Genomic DNA, 27,480 nt, shown 5'->3' on the forward strand with positions numbered 1-27,480 from the left:
AGGGTAACGATAATATAGCAATTTTAAGCACAGTTTTAGGACCGTAATATGTCGGGCACCAGATTTTGGTTGCTACTTATTTGACTTACTTTGAGTATATTTAGTTTTAGGAAGACGACTAATCCAGTGTTTAACACACCTTTCCAAATTTTTGATATACGCTGAACAGTCCAAACAATTGAAATATTTGCGTTCCTCTAACTTAAGGTTGGGACTTTTTCACTCATAAAATATCTGAGCCCGATGCTGCGAAAAATTGTCTCTGGTCTTTCATTTGCATGCATAAAAATAAACTTGAAAAGGATTTCACTAAACTTTTGTATATGTAAAACGAAGAAAACGTAGCTTATTTGGTATTTACTTTTGTGTTGTCAAAACAAAAAATGTGCTGGAAAAAGAAAATTATTTCCAGTTGGAAAACGTATATAAATTTATTTGGAATGTCATACAAAAACGAAGGGAAATATCCAAACGCGGTTTTTACGATATTGCATGTATTTTTATGCTCCCTACGAAATTTATGAGTTGGTATGTCATATCTGTTATTATTTCTTCAGGAGAGCGTTCTCTGTGCACCAAAATAGGAGGTAGATGTCGATGTCGATATTGATCATTCTGTAGCTTATATCTGTTTCTAATTCTCGTGTTTCTCAAAGGGTCTAACCTAGGAAAGTAGACTTGAACTACAGATATGTGATTCGTAACTATGAAACCAGATAGCCTTTCATACTGTTTTGAGTCTGTTTGTGGAAGATTTATCAATGAAATGCTTTGCTTGAACTGTTGCTTGCCGTAGCAGAATCACCTTCATGGCATTAGGGACTTCAAGGAAGGTATCATTTCTAAGTTGTAAGTTTCCTTTCTTCCATTTTCTCTTCCGACTTCCTTCTTTGCCTTCTTTTTTTTTAAACCTGTTAACACTTCAGAGAATAGATCTAACCATCTTTTTTTGACGGAGATGGTTGCCTTTTCGCAGCAGATGATTGTGTTGCAGTTCTCTTTGTTTTGTAGCACTTTCTTAATTATGTTTTTTATAGTAAGTCTTCACTACGATCCTCGTTCTTTCTACGCTCCATCTCTTACAATCGAAAAACGTGTGCTTTAGTGTGTTCGTTGTTCCGCAGAATATACATTTGTCATTTCCAATAACTTTAATTCAATGTTGGTAAGCCTGTAAGTCAGATAGTAGTCTGCTTTACCATGAGTACCATTTATTCATTGTTTAATTTCCGTACTTTGGTTGGTAGTATGAGGTACCCGCTTGTAATGCGGGCTACATGGCTACTTTCCGTTGGAGTTTGAATAACATATTTTTGTAGCCCTGCTCTATATTGTGGTTTCATGCAATACGATTGATTGGACTGTACTCTCTTGAGTTTTATATAGTTAGTTTTATAGGTAGAATTATTAATATTACCTTGGCAGTCTTTTGTACTATATTTTTTATTTAACTTCCCATGGCCATATTTATGTGGTGTGGCAGTCCAGTCGCAGTGTTCTATTTAGGTCCGTGGTAACACTTCTTGCGCTTCCAGCTACAAGCAGAACCCTCTCTATATTCTACGGGTTTGAGCTTTTTAATGTTCATTCACTCACCGACTTTCTACTTTTCTTTTTACCAGAATTAAAGAAGTTAGTCCAATAATACAATGAAGGTAGAAAAAGACGACTTTGTTCATTATATTCTGACTTCTTAAATATTATTTTAATGTTTTAAAATCATTTATTGTTCAAAAAATATCACCATACATTTTATTATTTCAAAAAGTTGCACGTATTTTCCTATGTATGAACACCTTTTTTTTCTTGAAATGTAATAAACTCGATGAGATATTTTTATTTATAAAACAAAGTCATATATTCTACATACACAAAATTATCAGCATTCATAATAGTAATAATATAACACTACTAAGTTCCAGAAAAGATAAACGATTGAACTGATACCGTAAAGTACATTAACAAATAATTTAACTTCAAAAAACCCCCACGGGTTGAAACAATGAATAATATAAAACAATGCCACATTATCTACTAACATGTGTATGGCAAAGGAAAGAATACCGATCTAGCACTAGTCGTCCGGGAAATTCCAGTTTGGATCCAGAGTGGAGAAACAACAACTGATCAGTAACAGAGATCAATCCTAAAGCAAAAGATATTAAGGCTTAGAAGGTCAAAAGGACGTTTTTCAGATAAAATAGTGTATGATTATGTATACAATTTAGATACAATTTTATGTAATATAAAAACGCACTTGTTTTAGCTATTACCAACCCTCGAACTATCTTCGTATTGACAGCATTTGGTTAGTTTATTGTATTGATTGTCAGTGCGAATGGGTGTTTAATTGTCAAACCTTTCAAAGAGTTGCTTCACATAAAAGTGACTGCACGAATATGATTATGAGATTATCAACCATAAAAAAGGCACAGACAGTCACTGTAAAATTTACATCACAATTTTACTTTACTAAAAGTTCACAAAAACGACAATTCTCCGTTTTTACATTCGTAACCTTTAGTCACAAGAAAAATATATTAGCTTTGTTACCGTTAGTATTCCGTGATAGTCTTTCCGTGTTTTTCTGTGCATTCCTTCTGGGTTTTGACTCAATAGCCCTTATTATTTTGCTATGTATAGTTTATAATATTAAAGTTGCTCGATAACACATGAGATTAAGAAGAAGGAATATTGGACTTATAATAGAAAAACATGGACTTTGAGCCATGACATTTCTTACATCTACATTCTTAATAATCTACAAGAAAGATATATTTTTAGCGACCAGTTTAATTGATTATTGGTTTATACATACCAACGTTTCTTTTCTTTGATGCAGCAAACGTCAATATTCCACATCTCCAAATCTGCTCTGATTGGGCACTTCTAAGGGATAATATTCTAAGATAATTTTTAAGGCGTGTGTTGTTTTTGAATTTGTGTTTTCTTGAAATAACCTTTTTAAAAGGATTTAGCCAAAAATTGTTATAACATAAGGTTGAAAAAAACGGTTTCCTGTTATCCAAACGTCACCCCAGTATACGACCATAATTCACCCTTTATCGCGATCTGACGCTTTGTTCCACTTACACACAATACTTTGGAATTTTTCTCCAAAAATAATTATCTAATTGCGTGCCAGCTAACGACTATAACTGTACCCAAGATATGCCAACAAATTGTTTTAAAGTACCCTTGATCTTGTGGATCGTTTCACTTTCAAGTGGATAATTAATTAAAAGAATTAGTTATGAGGCCGCGAATTTATACTAATTGATGTTTTATGTGCATGAGAATACGTCTACGTATCGCATGTGGCAAGAATGATGACTAATATCTACTAACACCAATAAAATTGAAGCAGGATCTTTTCCATGTTACAGGGTGGCCGACTTTATGACTTGGGAAACGATAATGGATGCAATAACGTTTAATATACTTTTTGTTTTCGCTGATAAGCGAAAACCGAAATAACTGTTACTGTAACTGTAATATTTTTTAAGTTAATGTAAATCGAATAAATGGTTATAGTATAAGCTATCTTCTACTAAGAAAACAAATTTTTAAGGGAGGAATGTGTTTCTATGTGCCAAGTTTCGTATTTTACAACTTTGCTCGTAAGGTGTAAATAGAATCCCCATTTATATTGCTCTATATTGCGTATTAATGGACAAACCGAATAACTATTTTTTTTCATAAATGCTATGCAGGGTATTCGGAAATAACGGTCAAACAATTTAAGACGCGATGATTCATAGTTGTTTCATATGAACACGGTTCCAAAAATGTATAGTATATTCCTTGATCAAGTTTGTTGAAATTTGACAGTGTTGTTTGCTGTGACAAGAGGCTCATTTTGGATTAATGTAATTGAAATTATGAAGTCCAGTGACATCCCTGGAGGTAGCCTATCCAATATTTTTGACACAAAAAATATGCGAAAGTGATTTATTGACAACCTTTGTTTCTTTTTAAGCAACAAAAAATGCGAGTTTCTTATCTCTTGAAATTTTTCACACCCTGTATCTTGAAAACAATGCATTTCCGGTCACATGGTCGTGTGTTAAAAAATTGTTTTGTCATGTAGAATCACCTTTTAAATAATTCTTTTAAACTTTAATTTGTTACAAATAAAACCTTTAGATATCTTAGTAACAAAATTCACTTCTTCAATTTTTTAAATGTTGCAAATGCAACATTTTTGTGAACTGCCAAATTGGCCAACAAGAACAACCCCATGGGCGTCTGGTTCGGAATAATTTATATTTTATTTTTGTTGAGTACCTCCGACTAATTTGTCTTGTTGGATTCATATTTCAGCAAAAAACTAAACTGGTTATTGTCTCAAATTGATCATTTTCCAACCATTTCTGGCACAAATTTTAATGTTTAGAAGGGAAAATCTGCCGATGCCTTGGGCAAATCTGACATCTATAGACTTTTTCGTGAGCGAATTTAAGCAATATGGTTTATAAAGATAAAACCAATAATCATGAACAATCACCATCATTTTCATTTCAGGTATTTGGCATAATAATAATAATAATAATAATAATAATAATAATAATAATAATAATAATAATAATAATTATTATTATTATTATTATTATTATTAATGATAATAACAATAATAATAATAATAATAATAATAATAATAAAAATAATAATAATAATAATAATGATAATAACAGATGTGACCAAGATTACAATATCGCCACCTTTCAAAGCAGATGGAGAGAGTAAGAATTACATGTCAGATACCCCCACCTCCTTAGCAGCGAATATATCGACGCCCCAGCTACGATGAAATGGCTAACATCAAGCAACATATTCCCAGAGACCGAATACAAGATCCCTACAAAATCTTACCTGAAATACATGGTTAAGGACGAAAGAATAACCGATACAAGATATCGTATGTGTGGCGAGGGTCACGAAAACATAGAACACCTTCTTAGTGGATGCAAAATGCACCGCGCGATTATACGACAAGACACAACAACGTTGCAAAAATAATACACAACGAGATTTGCCACAAACTCGGCCTTATAAAAGATAAAACGCCATGCTATCAGTACATGCCGCAAACAATAGTAGAAGATATGCATTACGGGGTCTACTGGGACAGACAAATACAAACAGATAGACCGGTATGACACAACAGACCAGACATCATGATATATGACAAGGACTAACGAAATATTACTCTGGTGGACATTTCCGTACCTTCCCCCACTAACATTGACAAGAAACATCAGAAGAAAGTTGACAAATACATGTCGCTAGCTGAGGACATGAAGCAGACCTGGGGTGCAAGGACCATCAAGACTATTCCCATTATAATTGGAGCGACGGGCGAAATTCCAACGAAGCTGGCACGGAATCTGGAAGCCGTCGGACTGCAGAAAGCCCTTTCTACGCAACTCCAGAAAGCAGTCATCCTATCAACCTGTAACATAATGCGAAAGGTGTTAAACCAAAAAATCACCATAGAACATTAGACGCAAAACTCCAGTGTTTTGTGACAACACTTCACCGACACTGGAATCTTGACCCGTACTTACCTGCGTGAATTAAATAAAATAATAATAATAATAATAATAATTGATTGATTGAAACAGTGAGGACTTTCTCACAATACATCTGTATGTCTTTATGGCTGGACAAATGTACCATTATCAAGATTAACAGAGGCGATGTTTCAGGTGCGGAGGAGCCGTATCGGGATATTGATGGGCTGCCACCTCATGAAACATATAAATAGTTAGGGATAACTCAAAATCTGCGAATTGACCACTCCCAATTGAAAAAAGTATTTTCCAAAAAATACAAAAGCAGGATTACCAAAGTATTAAACGCCAAACTGTCAGCCAAGAATCAGGTCACAGCTATCAATCTTATCAGATCTTAATGAGTTCGACAGACTAACCCGCAAAATTCCGATGCTTGCACACACATTCATCGGTAAAAAGGCTTTATTTTCCCAGAAAAGTCGAAGGCAGAGGTCTAGTGGACATCTACAGTCTATGCCGAACGCAAGAAATGAACCTAAGACAACGACTTCTAGAATCGCTTAATACATTTGATCGCCGAGGAGGACAAAGGGTTCACGCCACTTGATTTGCAGCACTGAGAAATCACGTTTGATCTGAACACGAGACAGGAAAATCAAACTTTGTGGGGAAAACAAACCCTACATAGAAAATTCCCTAGAAGTCTGGATACAGATCACACTGGCTGGCTCGCTGGCTTATTTGAACGCTGGACATCTATATCCCGAGAATGAAGGCTTTATTATGGCTATTCAAGACAGAGTCATGAGAACCCGCAATTATGAAAAACACTGTTTCAAACTCAACGTGGAGGACAAGTGCAGAAAGTGTGGTTCAGTTTGGAGAATTATTGTCGGGTGCCCTGTTCTCGCAGAGAGCGCATATTTGAGCGTCATAACCAACTTGCTAAAATTATCCACCTCCAACTACCCTTAATGTATGGCCTTCTAGAAACATACCAACCGTATTATAAATACCAGCCCTCGGCCGTACTCGAACATGGCAGAGCTATACTGTACTGGGATCGGCCTATTACAACGGCTATAACAGTGGACTACAATAAACCAGATATCGTCCTTATAGACAAAGAAAAGAAAAATGCCCTCATAATTGATATCGCTGTTCCACTCTCCCACAATATCAGTAAAACTGAAGCAGGAAAAATACAAAAATATGAAAATTTGGCCGTGGAACTGAAAAATATTTGGCAGCTCAATTGTAATTTCGGCGGAGGGAATTGTCTCCAAAAATTTGAAAGACATCGGACTTAACAGAATATCGTGGAGTACGGACAGAAGGATGTCATACTACAGATATGCCATATTGTTGGTAAGTTTCTGAATTGAGTGAGAGGAATTGAACTGTTTTCTCGCCAGGTCAGAGAGCCCGCAGCAAGCAAAGCCTCGGGTGAAAACAGGCCAGTGAGAGCTGAGATGTATAGCAATAATCATAATAATAATAATAATAATAATAATAGTAATAGTTTATTTGCTGGAAGCATTTGCAGCCCCCCAGGTAAATTATATATAATGTCTATTAATGTCGACAATGCTAATTACACTAAAGTTTCAGATCGTCTACAAGAAGAACACTATACGGAGTGTAAAGAAAACAGACATGCATTCTGTCTACAAGTTGTTTCCATTTTTTACAGTTATTTTTCATCTTTTCGTTCAGATCATATATCTTAAGGTCTTTTCTGATGGTTTAATTTCTTATTTGGTCTCTACTAAAATTTCAATCCTTCAGCCCGATGTTAAAGCTATCGGATTTGCGTCCCAAGTCCTCTATTTCTCTGCATATTTCCTTTATCCAGTTTTCCTTCGCTTCGCGGAATTTGTTGTGTTTTTCATGGACTTGTATTCTGCTTCAATATTGTTTTTATGTTTTCTTCTCGCTTCCATTAGTGATAAAATTTCTTGTGTCCTCCACTTCTGTTTTGGCACCCTCCTGTCCTTCCCTTTCTTTTTGTGTTGTTACTACAGTATCCTTAATTGTTTCCCATTTTGTGTTCTGATCCCAGGTAGCGAATCCTTCTTCATGTAACCTATGGAATTTTTCATTAAAAAAGCTGGTGGTAGCGTTTCTTATAGTTAGCTCTTTTAACCTATGTTTGTTTGATTTGAATGTATTTATCTGGTTTCTAATTAAATGGTCTTTGTTGTCTCCAGGTGCTTTCCAGGTGTACAGCCTTCTTTTCGGAAGTTTGAATAGTGTGCTTACCACCAAGTCTTCTTCTCCGCAGAACTGCAATATGCCATCTCCCTGCTCATTTCTCTCTCCTAAACCGTATGGTCCAACATAGTCTTCATATCTGCCTTCTCCAATTTTTGCATTGTAGTTGCCCTTAATAACAGCTAAGTCATGTTCTTTTCTCAATTTTAGAATATCCCAAAGTTGTTCATAGAATTCTTAAATTTCCTGGTCACTTTTATGTGCTGTAGGGGCGTATACTTCTATAATTTTTAATTTACCAATGTTCGTTTGCCATGTCTCTCGTTACCATGATTCGGACTCCATTATAGTGGTGATGACATCGTTTCTGCCTGATATAAGCTAGGTACATTCCACGTTGCGATTCTGATGTTATTTTTACGAATATTAAAACACTTTCCTTGATATTTGGCTGACGGGGAGATTCTTAGCCCCTTCTTTCCACTACAGGAGTGCCCCGGACTAGGTTTTCAGCCATGTGTGTTATCTTGGGAAAATAATCATTGGGATGGTTTCCCGTTGCCTTTCCGTGTATCTAATTCGGTCGCTCCTAACATGGAAAACAGACACCGTTTGCAGCCTCCGACTCTTGTCAGACGCTGCTGTTGTGGACTTCTTTTAGCTTCACCTTCTCCACCGAGATCTTATCGGCAAGCGTGGCCCTACCTGTAGCTACGCTACCGCCGGCATCGTTCCCTGGATATTGAAGGTTACTGCTTAACTTAAAACTAAGTTAAAATTTATTAACTTTTTTGTTATTCAGAATAAAAAATGTATTGCTTTTATTTCCGCTGGTACTGGTTTAAATTTGCGTGAATTTAATCCATCTCGTTTCATATTTGTTATCTTTTAGTGTGCGCTAAGTGCAAGCTTTTTTGTTAATTTACTTGATTTTTTTATAATCTCAACAACCGTATTATTTGATAATTTGAAAATAATATTAACTTTTCCAATTTCCTATTGCGGTTCGCCAGATTTGGTTGGCGGGAATTTGGAGCATATCCTCCTTAACTGTTTGTCTCCGCCGAAACTTGCAAGTTTACGCAAACTATTACAAAGTCAAGTTTAAATTGATGTCAAGATCACTTGATCAAGCCATACAAGAACCCTTATTCCCACGAAAGCCGTTGTTAAAGTATGATTACTTCGTTTTAAGGGCGCGTTGGTTATAGAAAGGGCATTGAAAGGGCATTTACGTTAATGTTTAGTCGACCCCCTCGCATAATAGGTGAGTGGTAGTTACATACAGAACAGGGTATGCAAATTGTGTTTATGTCTATTCGATGAAACCCCCCCGTTTTTATTGTTGCATGCCCTGTGGATACATCAGGCGTAACCCAGACAGGGCCGTACTTATAAACCACAGTAGTTTTGCGCAGTCTAACAGTATACATTTTAATTTTAATGTATTATGAAAAACACATTATTTGCAAACATTAATAGCAGTTTTTGACGTCTTCCGACGGAAGTGAATGTAATTGAATGAGAAGTTCGGCAGCAAAAATGTAGACACAAGCTGACGAGTAGCTACTTAAGACTCGTGCCTCGAAGTACTAAGTGGTGGTAAGTCGACCATAAAAATTTAAAATAAATTTGATTTCATTTTAAAAACAGTAAAACGTTACTAAAATGTGTTTGTGATACAGTCATCTCTAAGAAAGTGTTTGTTTAACTAGAATTGGGAATAAAAAATTTTGGTTTACTCCTGAACGCACTAAAATTCCATTTTCAAAATTAATTTACACAAGGTAAACCTTAATACTTACTTAATACTTGGGTAGCTTAGTGGCAAAAATTGTTGGGATATACTAATAGCTTTAAATTATTATTTTGTTATTGTATTGAACCGAGGTGGTTCTTTCCTGATGAGAATCCATTTAACACACTTATCTAACAAGGGTTGATATCGGGCAAACAGGTAGAACATTCAAGAAACGCACCAACGAACATAAAAGGGCCTATAAAAATGTTCGATTCTAACACGAAGAAATGTACAACTTTGACGATAATTTTACTATTTTTCATATTGCATTAGAAAGCAAAAACCTAAATTTGTTAGAGCTATGGAGTTTAGTGAGATATTGGAATCTATTACTTAATGACTGAGAAATTGGATTTAAATAGGTCTACCCTACAATTGTAATTAAGAGTGTATTACTGCCTATTACGCCAGAATTTTTTGTTTGATAAATAACTGTGAAAAGCTGAAAAAACCAAAAACTTTCTTATTTTTGAATAGAACACCCTGTGTATTAAGGCATTTTGAAGATTGTGGATCTGATAATGTCTATTGATATCTGCGACTTTGTTGTACATGTGTGGTCAATTTTATTATAGAAGGCGATCTAACAAAAAAGAAAGTTAATTTTTTCAAATGGTAACAACCCATTTTTATAATTGTGTTGTATATATTAAGCATTTAAGGAAGAAGTGACGTTTTTTAAAATTGTTTTGACAGCGAAACATGGCGAATAAAAATTTTATTTGAGTTTGAAAAACCATTGTTCGACAGTTTTATGGCACTTAATTTAGCAATTTTTTATTGATATTATTATTTAAAGAAAAGATAATAACCTCATTAATATACACCGTTTTTATAAAAAAAAAAACTAGGAAAATAGAAAAGGTCAGAGGAAAATAATTAAACATCCCTAAAACAAATATAAAATGAAATTCTTTTATTTTTATTTTCTTAATTCCCTTAACAAAATATCAAAATGTTTTTGATGAAATTTATTACATTTTTTCAAATTAAATCATTTTATATACCTTTGTGTTAATAACTTAATTGGAGGGCATGATTTATAAGAAATTGTCAAACGACCGTAGATAGTGTGGTTGCTGGAGTGGTCGATTGTTTCTTTTGTCTGTCAATTTTCACAACATTTCTGAGGAAGTCCGATTGTAAATCAGAAATTCTGATATCGAGTCGCTCGTGAGAGACACAACTCTTATAGCTAAACATCGTTTTTTATTACACTCCGAACCTTTTAATCTTTGAAGTATCTATAATTTTTTTTAATGTGTTTCTAAATCTAAATAAGGCAAAGAACCGACAGAGTTGGACGGCCTTTATATGAAAAAGTGGAAATCCTTTTAAATTTCCATCACGTTGCAAAACTGGATCTGCAAAACGCTCAAACAAGTTTCAAAAAATCTCTCCATTAGTTAATTAAAAAAGTGCTTTACCTAATTCATTCATTCTTAGGCAACGAGTGTAAGATTTATTCATTTATTGTTTTGAGGTTATGTTTATCAGGTTGTCTTATATACGATTTTCTAGATTTCATTGTTTTTTATTATTATTATTACACATTACATTACATTATTGCACATTACGCAGCTAAATGCAAAATATGAGCAATCAACTAAAAAACCTTGGAATTTGCAAAAACTTAATAAAGTCATTGAGGTTCTAACAGTTACCAAGCAAACAAAAAAAAATACAGACAGTACTAAAAACATGTGGAACTAAGAAATATATCATCTTTTATAAAAATCGGGCCCATGAAAAAATATTTTTAAACCAAAGAATGTGGATTAAAATGACATAAATCTGATTTAGATTGACAGAATTGATGAGCAACATAAAACCCCATGTCACTGGGGACAAGAAAAAGAAATACAATATTCCCGGCCTTGCTGTTGTCGTAAAGCCTATCATCATCTTCATCAGCATATCTAACGATTTTAATGTCAGATGACAAGTCGATTTAATAGATCTTCAATCTTGCGACAATGGCAAAATATAAATGGCTTCTAAATTACCAAGATTTGAGACTTTCACAAGCAAAACGAGCTGCAGAAGTAGCTACTGAACTACTGTAAGTTTTTTTCGAACAAGGCGCTCCAGTTTGCAGAGTCATAATGGGCAAGAATTTACTGCCGAGGTGAACAAAGCAAGCAGTGGAACGATCTAATCAGGACGCTGAACAAATGCTGAGAATTTGGATGGAAGAAAATAACAGTGCTCTTTGGTCAGTTGGCTTTTACCTCATTCCATTGCATTATTGGGAGATCATCAAGTTTCCATATGGAGCAGATTTTATACCTCCCAAGTCAGGCTTGGGAGGTATAAAATTCCCATTAGATCTCATTGATAAAATATTAACTGAAGGGCGTAGGTACATTCTTAAACACTCGCCATAATCCAGTACAAACAGAGAACGGAGACCAGTATAAAGGGCCATAGTCAAAACGAGAAGTCAGAAAAGAAATTCAAAAATACAGATGTTTCTCATTTAAAAAAATTGTACATGATATTTCCGATGATGCTAATAAAGATAATAACGATTTTAGTACCGGGGTTATTTGCAATCTCTGTCTCAGTGAGGAAAAAATATTAGAGAAAAAAAACTTATGATGGACAGGTAACGGCTACCGAAATAATGACAAAAATAAGCAGAACCGTTTTTGGCGACATAGACGCTATTGTTGTTTCAAAATTTGCTGGAGGACCATTAGATAAAAAGAATTTGGAATGTATATCAAAACGTAATACCAATCGTTGTACTTGTTTTATTGTGATTGCAACTGTGAGTGTTATTGTAGCAACCCTTTGTAACGGGTTCAAGTTGTCATTGGCTACTTCGACTTATGTTTCTCACAGGTAGGTTAACGATGCTCGGAGACTATCTATCGAATGTTTTATTCTCACAATTACACACTGTCTAATCATCAAAACTACTGGTACTGCTAATTATTCTTCACTACTTCATTCTGTTCGAACACACTGTAACTGCTTAATTGATTGGTGTGGTTTGCCTGCCCTAAAATAAATGTAAATAAGTGTAAGCCCTTGCATTTTTGCTGCAATTTAGGATGTTACTGCGGAATGCGGTTGGATTGCATGAGACGATCGTCCTGTCTTCCTTCTTATTTCCGAACTAACGGCAATTCCTATTCTTGTCCCTTGCTTTCATTTATTTACACTTGTTGCTTTTTGGAGAGGTTCTTTCTTTCTTCTTTACTTCTAATGGCCAAGACTGCATAAGGTCATTCGGCCAGCTTACACAATTTGTTTTTGTTTTTTACGTATACAGCAACGAAAACTTCTAAATAAATTGTCATAAAATGATGACCGATTCTTCAAACGGCTCCAGCAATTATCTTATACGGGATATCCGATCCCATCCGGCCTGGTTACCAGCGTGAATATAGGACATTCGGAAACCGTATTTACATACACCTCATGGAATTACACATCACAAATCCGTGTACATCCACGTAAGGCGAACACTATTTCAAAAACTTATAGGCGCTACGTCTCTATCACTTCAATGGTTCCGTTGGCCCATTGACCCTAGTGATGTCGGAACCGAACATCGTATTGCCAGCACCATCGGCCTTTTTTGGAACTTTGTGAAACTTTATTGATCTTTCTTTTCTTTGGCTTTACGATTTCCGCCGATGCAAGTGGTTGCAAGATTTCAATCCGAGTTAGTTTGTGGCATCTCGTAGTTTTCGAGGATTAAACCTGATTGAAATGGTATAGAAGTTGCGGATCGTCTTTTTGTTGGTAGTACTTTGCTTGGACGTCCCCAACATTACAGCTTAGGCTGGATTAAAGCTAACCAACCTAGCACCTGGCACTCTTCACCGCCACCCACGATCATCAGGCGTAAGTTTCACAATTTATTTCACGCGTTGCAAGTAATTATGAACACCGCAACTCATTATTTTGTTTTGAATTTTCTTTTGGTACCGGTTTTTGATTGTTGGTCTGGTTTTGGTTTCCTATTTGGTACCGGATTCCCTAGTTCCGGTTCATTTGGATTTGGTGCCTCTTTCCCTTCGTGGACGTGTTTTGAATTCTGCAACCCAAGAATTACCGAGTCTTCAAATTAACTCGGTTCCGGACGTTGCAGTGCATATTTCCTCGTCCAAGAGTGATAAGCATTCGTGTCTATCCCACTGACTGGTGAACCCGTAGGCAGTATACAGAACAGCTGTCCTATAGCTTGCCCCACTCGTTCGTTGCTGGTAACTGGAGGATCACAGATAAGCCATTTTATTTATATTCCGGTTAACTTTATAACTATTAAATATAAATGTGAACTTTTTAACCATCAATATAAATTAGAGAGCCCAGTTAGGGTAAACATTTTTATTGTGATAATTATTTGTAAACGATCGATCGTAACCAAGCTTCCTGAGTTTATTGCATACTTAAGTATTTGACGTATACTCAGTTTCCCAGCTTGGAGCTCCTGGTCTAATGTATTTTGCTTATATTCTGTGATTGAGAATCTGGTCCAGTAGCCAATATATGGAGATTTAAACTGACGGGCCTGTCTTATTTATTTATTATTTATTTGCCTAGGACTTTGTTAACTTTATGAGTTTGATTGATGGCTAGTGAGCAAGAACACTAGTCACTATCACTAAATTATAGTATAGGTTGGGGTATTGTCCTAGCTGGCGCCCCGGTTTCCAACCTTTTATTTATTTATGTATTTATTTTCTATACCCCTCCCATATTTTGAGAAACTGAGCTGCTTGGGCCCTATACTTACTACTTTCAATCGGTAGCAAAGTGAGCAAAGGATAGTAAGATTGCTTTGGTCTCCCCTCCACCTTCAGTGGAAAAGAGACGTGCCACCTTGTCAAAACAAATAAGATATACTAAATTTACAATTATTTTGTCTGTATTTAACATTACATTACAATTAATTTAGAAATTTTATTCTTTAGAAGTTTATGTTTTCTTATTATTTGTAGAATTCGTTTTTGCGTTTCCAATAAAAAATATTAATCAAATAAAGTGGAGCTTATTTTGTTATTACAAATTTTTATATTTTCAATTGCCTAAAAAATGTTTATGGAATCACTACATAACAATAATTAATGTAATCCAATTTAAAAACAAAATTGTAAAAATCTTATAAAAAAACTCATTAAATAAACTGGATCTTATTTTATTATTACGAATATTTCCATTTTTATTTGCCTAAAACATGATTAAGGAAATACCGTTTGACTAGTCAAATAGCATTTGTTTAGTTATTGAGCACTTGAAAAAGAAAAGGCACTATTTGCCCAGCCAGATAGCAATTGCCTAGGCAACAGCCATTTACCTAGGATCACCATTAGTCTGCGACAGATACGTAAAAGGACAGTTAAAAAGTTGATCAACCCTGTAATTTCTAAGATAGTCGGCCAACAATGAGAATCGGATTGTCAGTATTTTAGACTTTATTGATTTGTAAATACGGGTGCGTTTATTGATACTGTCGCAGTAACATTAAGTAATTTCTTATCTTGTGACAATTATATTTGGATTCGAATCTTTCCAAATCCGATCCTGCGCGCTATAATATCGAACTACCGCCGATTCAACGTCAGTCAACTATAACTCGAAACAAAAAAACAACACCAAATGCAATAAAAGGGAAACGTACTGCACGACAACGTTTATAGGGTCTGTTTTGAACCGTATTGACATGAATGAGGGTACCGATGCAAGGGGTTACCAACCGCTTGCTACGTTGAAGCTATTAAATAATGGGGGGAAATTCGAGCGCAGGCCGGCACTATTTCGACGGAAACTGCGTGTCTACTTGGTGTACGTAAATAATCGGCAATTACCCTCCGGCGCGGCCCGAAATCATTATTTGCCCAGGTTTTACATTTTCTTTTAATACGCCAACCATAAAGGAAAGGTCATTTTGGAAAATGGACCGAGAAACTAAAAAACCATGGTCGTATTTTGAAAAAGTTGATGTGTGCCCCTCCAAATCGTTGGTTTAGAGTAGTACGAGGTGTTTAGAAGAGGATTAGGTTCGGAGGGCGTATAGATAGGCCCATTGGTAAGATATGTTATTAATAGACTTGTGCCCCACACTTCCCTCCGAAAGCAATTACGAAGAGTGAACGATTCTGTACTCAAAAATACTCAAACGAATGCGAAAGTAACTCGCGATTCCTAAATTAAAAATACAATAATAAATAAGTAAATAGGTAAAGAGGTCCTTATTTTCCAGCAACATATGAGAAACATAACCTTTATTTTTGTTATTTGTTAAATCCGCATGGCGATATCTTCACTACCAACCGAGATATAGAGCGTTTTTTAAATTTTCGGCCCTTTAGAAAATTTCTTAACATTTTTATTTATGAAAACTTGGGATCCGGACAAAAACCTTATTATGGCATTTTAAGGCAAATGCATTGACGTACTCAGATTTTGTTACAGTTCTCCGTTCTGTCATTAATGAATATAACTTTCTTATCTTATATGACAATCATAGTTCTGAAATATAGGGCATTTTTTGTTTATGTATTATTGCACGTGTCACTATCGGTTAAAGACATAACTTTTATGCTTCGTTAAATTTTGTATTCTGTCAGACATAATTTTAATGGAAAAACTTAAGCTTTTAGTTAATTTTGAAATTTAAAATATACCCAAGTTATGAAAAGCATGATATGAGAAAGTGTTATGTCTTGTGAAACGAAAACGCAGAGGCAGTCAAACCACTTAGATGAGGAACAGAAAATCCGGGAATTCAGTTTAGCTGAAGAAGTCTTGCAAAATCCAAGCATATCTTCATGGGCACAAGTTTCGACTACTTCAAAAAAGCATAAACAAGAAAAGTAAAGCAACTACATGAAGGGAATGCCTTTAGAAGAATACAATTTTGCATCTGGTTTATCGGAAAATGCAACGAAAACATTAATTTTCTCTTGAAGTGATGAAGCGAGAATTGAATGTTCCGGAATATTTAACAGATATAATTCTTATCGCTGGAGCACAGAAAATTCTCATGTCGCAGTGTATTAAAATCGGCAAGGGCGCTTTGAATTCAATGTATGGGTAGATTTGTACCATTAATTCTTGGAAAAAGTATTTATTATCAGCAAGATGGTTGCCCCGCTCCCAACGCTACGATTGTAAGTGAACTATGAAATGAAGAGTTTGGACAAGACAATGTTGGATTGCAACTAGTGCACTGGTGTGACTATCATGTCCACCTGTCTAAGATTAAGGTTATGTACATTTCATAAAGTTATTTTGCCATACAGGTAGAAAGGAGACTAATTTGTGGAATAAGCAGGAAGCAAGAATATATCTCCTATTTGACATATTTAACCATAAGTGGCTCGAATGCCACTGTTCGTATATGTCTTACAACGCAATATGTAATGCCAAGTTTACGAGCTGAATATGACGGATGTATTAGATCTTGATTTATATACATTGTAAAGTCTTGTTCATTTATTTGTGATCTATGGATCCCTTCTTTGAATTAATATTGAGCGCATGACTTCCTCTACACTCTGCGACTCTATTAAGATTACTATTCATTTCTCACTAGCTGAGTTAATTTTTCTGTTGAAAGGGAAAACGGAGATTTTCAATTTCTGTGTTCTATTTAACGTTGCTATGAGAAAGACCAGTAGATTGCAAAATTGAGCAGAGAAGTTTGTGACTTACACTGTCATATAATTTCATCATTTAGATAAAGAAGGGCTGTCGATATGCAATATATTTTATTTTAAAAAAATAACATTAAAAACAAATCTCATTTTATTATAAAAGTGATGATAGAAACCGATAGAAACGCAAAACTCAACGAATGCCTTACTACTGCAAATGCAAGGCAAATAAAAAAAAAGAGCCTATTACATGTTTTTCTTGTGGCGCATCATATTTTTTTAAAACAAAAAATATTAAATAATGCACATTTACTACATTTATTATATTACGCCTCGTCTTCATAATTAAATAAAACGTAGTACCTTCCACTTCGTGTTCAAACTATACGCATTTTAAAGATATCGATTTTTTTTTTGTTCCGTGCACTCCGCTAGCATCGGTCCGTCATCCCGGTGTCTTACCTCATTCTTTCATCGCGTGTCAAACTGCATGCGTCTCGCGTCGTTTGCTCGGCCCAGCGTTTCGCGTTACGTAGTTACGAACGTATAGTGTTTTTCTATGTTGTGCGTTATCCAGGTAAGCATTGGAATGCCAAAAGTTTTAACTAAACGAAAAAGGAATTGCAGAGGAGAAGGATAATGTTAATTTAAAAATAATTAATTGTTTTACGTAAACAACTGGCTGATGTAGAAGCGGCGCAGGTGCAGAAAGATGACGACAAATCTGAAAAGCGGCATCGACGGCACGACGATGTTGCCAAATCCGCTCAACAGGGTCACGGTGACGTTGACAAACTTTCCGATCAAAGGCACGAGGATGTTGCCAAATCTCAAAAATGTTTTGAGTGTGATGGTCCCAGCCGCCGCCATGGTACGCAGTTTCGTAGCCAAGTTCCAGTTTGCGTAAAAACTGCAATGAGAGGTCCGGGGATGAGACCCCTCTAGCATCGTTGGCAAAGCTTTTACGGCGCTATCATCATACAGAGCGAGATTGTGTTGCTCCCTCTGTTAGCTCATATAGGCGCGAGGACGACGCCGGTTCTTCCCGAATTCGAGAGAATGATAAAATTTGTGACCAAGCATCATTGATCACTGGCGATCAAAGCTCTAAATCTGATAATGACAGTATGTATGAATCAGGAGGTATTATTTCTTTTGGAAAGAATGTTATTAAGGCGTCTAACTTGAGTCCATCAATTCCAAAAAACCTTTGAAAAATATGGTCCGGAATTTCAAATATGGGACTTGGTGACATGGAAAGGCAAGAGTTAATTAGGAAATTTCTTTACCCCGGGAACTACTTTTCCCTAGCTCCCCCTAACTGCTTTGGTGATTAGTGCCTGTCAAGATTCAGTAGTTCGAAGGGACAAAACGTTGTGTGATATCCAGGCGCAGATTAGCGCAGCCATATCGGCTATTGGTTTGACGGTTACTACCCTTTTAAAATCAAAAGGGGGGGGGGGGGAGTGTAGCACCCATTCAGCAACTAGGCGAAGCTGGGCGGTTGTTAACCGATTTATTTCACCAAGAGACGCTTTCTCGTAGAGAGCTCGTAGCACTGAACTTCAACGAGAGTCTAAGGGATACTTTACTTAATGCGCCAAACCATGAGTGGCTGTTTGGAAAGGACCTAGAGGACAGGCTCATATCCTAAGCGTCCTTTAAACGCCAAGAGTTCGCCTCGGAAAATCCGACAGTATCACAGGACAAATGGTTGCGCAAGCCGGAGAAAACAAGGTCAGAAGACCATATACCAATGGTAAAGTATAAGGCTAGTAAAATCGCTGGTAGACTCAGATATTTTTATCAAGCCTGGTCGTATCTATCTAAAGACAAGTGTGTTTTGTCTTGGATTCAGGGTATCATAATACCTTTCGCACGACCGCCATTGCAATTTTGTGCATCACGTGAGCTTAAATGGCCATTACGTGAACAAAAACTGATCCAATATTCAATTTGTAACCTTTTAGAGAAGGGCGCTATAGTCAAGTTAAATCTTGTAAAGAACAATTTATGTCGGAAATATTCCTTCCTCCAAAACCAGCCGGTTCACAGAGGTTTAAACTTAATCTCAAAACATCTTAATCAATATATAAATGCTAACCATTTCAAAATAGAGGATCATAAAATTGCTATATAACTAATAAATGAACATTGCTTCATGGCAACACTGGATCTTAAAGATGCCTATTTTTTATTGTCGGCTAACAAGGCAGATGGGAAATACCTATGGTTTCGGTTTACCTGTATGCCATTCGGGTTAAATTGTGCTCGTCTAATTCTTACAAAACTAATGAAAGCTATCTTAAGTTATTTAAGGAAAAAAAGGATTCATCTCTGTGTTATATCTAGATGACCTTTTATTATTAGGAAACACAATTTAGGAGTGTGAACGTAACGCATGAAACTGTTAAATTATGGGAACTTAGGCAGTTGGAAACTGAAACCGAGGGGGAGTTAAATAATCAGACATTTCAAAAAATAACCCGTCAATTTAATAGGTCCGATATTGACTTATTTGCTTCAAGAGTTAATACAATACGTAAACGGTTTATTCCTTGGCTGAGAGATCCAGAAAGTTATACGGTAGATGCATTAACAATTAACTGGTTAACTTTTTATATTTATGCATTCCCACTTTTCACGATCATATTACATTGTTTGCATAAGATAATTGAAGATAAAGCAACGGGCATTTTCGGTGTAGTGCTTGTTAGTAAATTAATTCATTTTACCCAAATAAAGATTTACTTCTCTCTTATGATAGGGCTCGTCACCCATAAACCTATTTTAAAAACTTTGCGATTTATTTTCACTTTAACAGAAAAAGTCAACAATATTTAATGACTATAACTACAAGTAAACTTATCTTGTTTCTAATTATCATTATTTATACCTATATTGATGAACAGTACAATACACTACTTACAGATCAAATATCTTCAAAATATTAATAACATTACCCTAAGCATAATAAACCATAGTAATACTACCGTTACCCTGCAAAGCTTATCCCTACCAAAAGCGAACGAAGTTTGTTTGAAAACTAGTATTTTTTAAACAATGGATTAAGTTGGTAGCAGAAGTCTTATCCGGCAAGCATTGCAGTTAGGCGGAGTACCTGACACATCACTAGATATTTGTATGGCTTCCATTACCAGTGGTACCCTTAAGCAGTATAATCCCTGTTTAAAACTTTGGTGAGAGTCTTGCAAGCAGGAAAATCTAAATGTATTTTCAGTATCTGTACCAGATGCCTTAAAATATTTTTGACATTGTTTTTTAATATAGGCCCTTCTTACGGGACCTTGAACTCATACAGATGTGGAATAGCTCAAATAGGAGGATTATATTTTGCCAATGATTTTAGGCTAACAAACCCAAATACAGCTCTATTTGGGACCCGTCTAATGTCCTTAACTATATAAAAACATTCCACGGAGGCTCAAGATATCTTATTTTGTTCATCTAAACCGTGTGCTTTTCATTGTATATTAATACGTGAATAAATTAAATTATTATTATTATTAATAACATTTCCTTGCAAAAATTAACTTATAAGTTAGCAGCACTATTAGCGTTTAGCACAGGACAAAGGGTTCAGATGTTGACTAGTATTGAAATCTCTAATATAGAGATTAAAAATGCAAAACCTAACTCCATTAGTAGATGGAGTAGACAGTTCTCAAATGTAGTGATGTTGATAAATCCATATTTACTGCTCATAGTGCACGGCATGCAGCCATATACGCCGCGGCTCGTAAGGGAGCAAGTATGGATATAATTAGGCTGGCAGCAGGATGGACTGAAAAGTCAAAAACATTTTGTTATTTCTATCAACGCCGTTTGTTAAAATAGTCAAATTTTGCCGAGGCTGTTCTGGACTCTTAATCTCTAATTATTCTTTACATGTATTTCGGTTTAAGTTACAAAGGTAGCCTTTTGTTTAGTGTTGAACAATCGTTTATTGCCATGCTTGTGTGATAGTTTCGTTTCTTCCAAGAATCGACTACATATTTATTATTGTTGCAAATTTCTTTAAACATCTACGTTTTACTTAATTATGAAGACGAGGCGTAATATAATTAACAGATCAAACGAACTTACCTGTAGTGAAGTTCGATCTGAATTATATGAAGCCTCGTCGAAATAATTAAGTCCCTCCTAACCCATAACCCTAGGCATACAATTATAAATATTTGGTTTGCTTTAAATGAATGAGGTAAGATACCGGGATGACGGACCGATGCTAGCGGAGTGCACGGAACAAAAAAATCGATATCTTTAAAATGCGTGTAGTTTGAACACGAAATAGAAGGTACTACGTTTTACTTAATTTATACATTTTGCATTTGATATTTACTTCTCACATCTAAACAGGCCTCAAATTTTCAAATATCCTGCCGGGTTGGGAAGTAGCAACCAAATTTCGTTTTGAAAGTAAGCCTAAAAATGTAAAGACTGTTTAATTGTTAGTCAAAGTTCTGAAAAAACTAACCTATAAATGATCTTTATAGCATTCGTCTTACAACTTTATTTTTTTCTAATCTCTAGAATCAACCAATAGTTAGGCCGAATTTCTTGAACGATTAGCTGATCAATAAATGCCGCAGTTTATCAACAAAAATACGAGACCAGAGAGCACACCTTTAAATTTTAAAAATTATTTTACTTTTGCAAAATAATTCAGGTCCGTTTTTTTTTCAACTGAAAAATTTCTTATGAGCCATCCAAAAAGTTATTAGTGACATTAATAGCATTAATGCAACTTTATCTACGACCGCTAGTTTTTGGTTAGTCTGGTTTGGTAGGTACATTTTTGAAAAACAATACGAATACAGTGACTGACATGGCCGTCAGAATTGACAAACGTCAAAATTCAATGCGTTCGTAACATCTACTGCCAAAAACGTAAAATCCCGGAAATGCCCGAAGTGACTCGGATCCATGCCACAAGAAATTCACGTGGAAAAGTGACGCTTCCCGCACGCTAGATCTTTGTATAATTAGGAATTTTACAGAAGGAACTAGAAAAAGGAATAACGAATGAAGACTTATTGTGAGTACAAGAAGCAAAGATCAAAAATAGATCAACAAAACCTTATATCAAGATAAACTTTATGACTACCGCATCGCTACCGAACCTTCGTCACTGTACTAACACATAATAACGCGTTTCACCACAAACCGAAATTCAATTTTACATACTCGACGCGCGTTGCGCCAACCAAGTTGGCGTCTTCAGGAGAAGACTAAAACTGTTTTAATCTTCTCCTGACGATGCCAACTTGGTTGGCGAAACGCGCGTCGAGTACGTAAAATTGAGTTTCGGTTTGTGGTAAAACGCGTTATTGTGTCCTACTAAGTCTCCTTTCTAACTTGAAAGAAAAGACAGTCACATAACCTTAATCTTAGACAAGCAGACAAGTTAGTCACACCAATGCAAGGAATTGAATTTTTTGAACAATATTTTGCGTACCAAATTGATAAAACCTTGCCAGACACGATCATATTTTTCAATTTTCAAAAAACTTGCCAAGATACGGTTACAATCAAAATAATATCCTGTGTCCTAAAACATATATATGTCACTTTTCTTTCAAACGATGTTGCTCTATCTCAGACACAAACTTAAAGTTAAATTTTTAATATTAATCAGAAAAAAAAACTCATTTTATTGTGTTTCCGTGTACTTGATTTTTTTTCTTGAGAGGTAAAACAGAGTATGCCTTCTTGTGGAGTGCTATCCTGATTCTTCAGCATTTTTCCGCATTTTTAATGTCTAAAAGAATATCTTATTTGTTGCGTGAAAATAAAGACCTCTTTATTTATTTATGTATTTATTTATTTAGTCTTTGGCAATTCTTGATTTTATCTAATTAAGACCTTTAAGAAGATAAGAAAATTGGGGTTTTCCATGCATGAAGCGTGTAATTCTATATGTAATGAATCAGAGAAACGTCGAATTAATTTAGCTAAATAAAAAATTTTTAAGCATCTTGAAAAAAACAGATTATTGTTCACTGTTTTTACATCTTAAATTTGATATTTGTTATATTGATGACTAATTATCATTAATATTATATCTAATAAATAAATTGTATGCCTACAGCACAGCAAAACAGTTCTACAAATATATCACTGTGGTCGGTAAATTCATAGTTGAGAAAAAAAGGTTAATTTGGTAAGTGGATCAATTTACTTTTACACTTTTGCGGAGTCTACGACTACAAACTACATACCAAAAGTCATATATTGTTTGGAGACTCTCATTACCCATACCTACGAAGTTTGGCCAGTCTTCTCCAAAACACTTTCTAAATTATTTTTCTTCTTTGGATTATTTAAAATATTATATTAGATAATTTACGCAAGCTCCGTTTATAGATTAACCAACAAGAACACTTTGAAGGTTAATTGCTGAGGCAAGTCCAAATATGAAAGTCTAGTTGAAATTCATATTTTACATAAAAATTTAAAAGCTGTTATTGTTTTGAGATGAGTTTCTTTAAAACTTGAAAACCATTTGTCTATTATAGTCAGATATGAGTAATAATTAATAATACTAATACTAATAATAATAATAATAATAATAATAATAACAGACTCTGCCTTCTTGTGAATAAACTCATTCCCACGGATCGCCATATACCAAACAACATCCCGGATATAGTCTTGGAATTAAAAGATAAAAAAAAAGCTTTCATCATAGACGTGGCTATACCATTGCCTAGCAACATGTCGAGGAGGTATACTGAGACAATCAATAAATACTTGCCACTAGCGGATGAAATAAAAAAAATGTGGAGGTCAATGCGAATAATACCCAATGTTGTCGGGGTGACGGGCGAGATCCCAAAAAGCTTACACGAAGGTCTTGGAACCCTGAGTTTTGGAAACCAAAGACTTTATATTCCTATGCAAAAGGCTTCTTTACATATGTAGAATAGTGCGCAGGGTTCTTGGAGATATCTGAAATCGAAAATGGTTGCTCAAGCTCAGCCATCTTGTCTAAGGACCGATGTTGAATATATTGACTGGAGTAATCTGAGATTAGGGGAAAATAATAATAATGATAATAATAATAATAATGATAATGATAATAGTAATAATAATAATAATACTAATAATAATAATAATAATAATAATAATAATAATAATAATAATAATAATAATAATAATAATAATAATAATGATAATAATAATAATGTCGAAGAACTAAGAACTGCAGTTGGAAAAATAAAGGATAGCAAAGCCCCTGGACCGGACAATCTCCCTCCTGAAATTATAAAGACAATTGCGAATGATTATATTGAGGAGTGCACAGACCTCATGAACAAAATATTGCTGAAGGGAGAATTTCCTAGAATATGGAAATTGGCGCGACTTATCCTTATAGAGAAACCAGGTCAGGATAAGAAGTATAGACCCATATGTTTAATCAATGTAGCTGGTAAGCTACTGGAACGTTTGCTGGTAAAACGTCTCAAGGAAGAAATTGAAAGGACTGGCGGACTGGCAGAAGAACAGCATGGGTTTCGGGAAAAGAGATCAACTATCAGCGCCTTGAGAAGGATACGAGAAAAGGTAGACGATGTAAAACAGACACCGTGGGGAAGGAGGAAGTTATGTGCTCTTGTCACGGTAGACGTCGAAAATGCCTTCAACACGGCACCATGCTGTGGTATATTGGAAGAGCTTCGAAATCGTAACATAGCCGCTTATCTGTATAACATCATAGCAAGCTACTTCGAAGATAGGCGTTTAAGCATAGGTGAGGCAGCGCAAATGGACGTCACATGCGGGGTCCCGCAGGGAAGTAATAGGTCCAACCCTATGGAATGTGTATTACAACGGTGTATTCCGAATTCCTGTTCCAAATGGTATTACCCTTGTCGGATATGCTGACGATCTGGCTATCTTAGCAGAAGTAAAAGAAGCCGAGATGATGGAAACAGTAGCCAACCATGCCCTTTACAATGTCACGGAATGGATGAAGTCTAAAAACCTGAAATTAGCCCCCCAAAAAACGGAGGCAGTCCTACTTGTTGATGGAAGGAAAGTTAAAAACATTTCAGTCACAGTGGAAAACACAACAGTTCAAAGTCAGGAAGTAGTCAGATATCTAGGTATAAAACTAGATAGAAACATGTCCATGGCGGCCCACATCAGAGCCGTAACAGAAAAGGCCAACAAGGCCATGAACAACATCAGTCGCCTTCTACCAAAAGTGAATGGGCCTCGTGAAAGCACCAGGAGGATATTATGCTCAGTAGTGACTTCAATACTACTATATGGCGCCTCAATATGGGAGCAAGCAGTTGAGAAGAAAGTCTATAAAAGGATTCTGAGTAGTGTTCAAAGGAGGGTAGCCATAAGAGTCTCCGAAGCATACAGAACAACTTCCAATAAGGCACTTATGGTGATAGCTAGGATCCCACCTATTAATCTACTAGTTAAGTGCAGAGCCCGTATAGAGAAAGATGGACCAGACGCTAAAACGGAAGCACAAAACACGGTGATGTTATGCTGGCAAGAGGAATGGGACAGAGATGATGGTACAGCGGATTGGAGTAAAAAGCTAATTCCAAATATAAGACCCTGGTTTGAGAGACGACACGGTGAAGTAGATTTCTTTCTTATACAAATACTCACCGGGCACGGGTGCTTTGAAGCCTACTTCAAACGTTTCAATTTGGCCGAAACCGAGGAGTGCCTTTATTGCATAAACGTGGATACGGTTGAACACACTCTATTTTTCTGCCCAAGATGGAACATGCAGCGGAATATAGCAGAGCAAATACTCGGTCACATAAGCCCAGACAACCGTAGAAAAAATGTTAGTCACCGACAAATTTGGGACCACGTCTGCAAAATGGCAAAGCAAATACTTTCTGCCAAGAGGATAGAACGGCCAAATCTTATACGAGCTCGCTGAACCTTAGTCAATAGGAGACCGAAAGATCATAGGGAAGATTATAGGGTGCGAGAGAACATCACGCGCGTCCGGACGACACTCCATCTGAAGTAATGCTGACGCAGTTCCAGATGGAGGGCACACTGTTTTGTCGTCAAGAGAGGAAGTGTGAGTATGCTCACACTGGGTTTACACGGTCGGCTGTTGCCAACCCGTTGTCGCCAAGGGGACACACCATCCATCCCCAGGTTGTCTTGAGACGCCCAGAACGGGCTGAGGAAGATTCGCCTTATAACCTCTCATACAAAAAAATAATAATAATAATAATAATAAACTATCTTTATTGATAAGCAAAATATTACAATATAAGTAACAATCCAAGAGTGGCGACATGCGCAATTTACGCTTTTCCATATAACCACAAGAACAACAGCACTAACACCATAATTATCAACAAAATACACAGCCGTATATACATCGTAAACAGAAGAAATAGTCGCACATCATTGCTGGTTACGGGCGGATCTGACAATATTAACAATACAATAAAACAAATAAAACAATATTAATGCTTTTTTGAAGTACCTTATCGTGGGGAGGGACGTTATAGCGTAAGGAATTTTATTAAATAATTTAACTGCGTTGTAGCTAAAAGATCTCTGAAAAGTTACCGAAGTGTGTCTAGGAACGCGATATCTTAAACAATGAGGGGTGTCTCGATTATGAATATCATTTCCTCTACAGAGTTTATCAAACAAGTACGACCTGGTCTTATTGGAGTTTAGTACAAAAACAAAAGTGGCTAACTGAGCTTTATATCGGTCCTCCAGCTTAAGCCAACACGAATCAGAGAGGCATTGTCAAGTATGGTAATTGTAAATCGAACTCATTTCATTCCATTTCGTTTCATTACATCGACTATCATACATTATTTTGAAATTATTGCACCAGTTGGCTAAAACTATTTTTTTGCCATTACCTTTATTTCGAATTGTATCTCAACGTTTTGTTGGCACGTGTGACGGAAAACTAATTGGAGAAGATAGCTAACGATAATTTTAACAGTTGGTGCTAGAAAGTTGATTGATTAATTGTTATTACTGCTAAGATATTATATGTTTATTATTTTTACATTTCCGTCACTGTATCTCCAACTGTTATGGTCGTTGGGGTCGTTGGGTTGTGATTGTTATTACAGTTGGTAGTTTGTCAGTTCACCTAGGTTTATTATAGCCATACATCTGTTTTGCTTTTACTGTTTACTAGCATTGATTATTAACAATCTTTTTTTTTTTGTTTCAGGTGGGTTATCGCAATTGTATTAAACGGATTGGTATGTAGTAAGCTTTCTTTCCATAGAATGTCCAAGGTGACATGAGAAATTGGGATCGGATGTAAAAATTGTTAGGGTGCACA

The 27,480-nt window shown here is 35.7% G+C and overlaps 1 protein-coding gene across 7 annotated transcripts in view; it reads left to right on the forward strand.

Moving 5' to 3' along the window:
• The window catches only part of LOC132700285 (fasciclin-1), a 613,802-nt gene that overhangs the window by 132,850 nt on the left and 453,472 nt on the right, over nucleotides 1–27,480 (forward strand). For 4 of the 7 annotated variants that reach the window (XM_060667458.1, XM_060667459.1, XM_060667460.1 and 1 more), the window contains exon 2: nucleotides 27,367–27,397. The exons of 2 other annotated variants lie outside the window; for them this stretch is intronic. In XM_060667458.1, coding sequence (XP_060523441.1) covers nucleotides 27,367–27,397 — 31 coding nt within the window. Of the gene's footprint in view, nucleotides 1–17,627; nucleotides 17,725–27,366; nucleotides 27,398–27,480 lie in introns of those variants that run through there. One more of the 7 variants, XM_060667465.1, reaches the window with a different exon arrangement.

Source organism: Cylas formicarius, unplaced genomic scaffold, assembly GCF_029955315.1.
Source record: "Cylas formicarius isolate icCylForm1 unplaced genomic scaffold, icCylForm1.1 PGA_scaffold_4__25_contigs__length_36172078, whole genome shotgun sequence".
Taxonomy (NCBI): domain Eukaryota; kingdom Metazoa; phylum Arthropoda; class Insecta; order Coleoptera; family Brentidae; genus Cylas; species Cylas formicarius.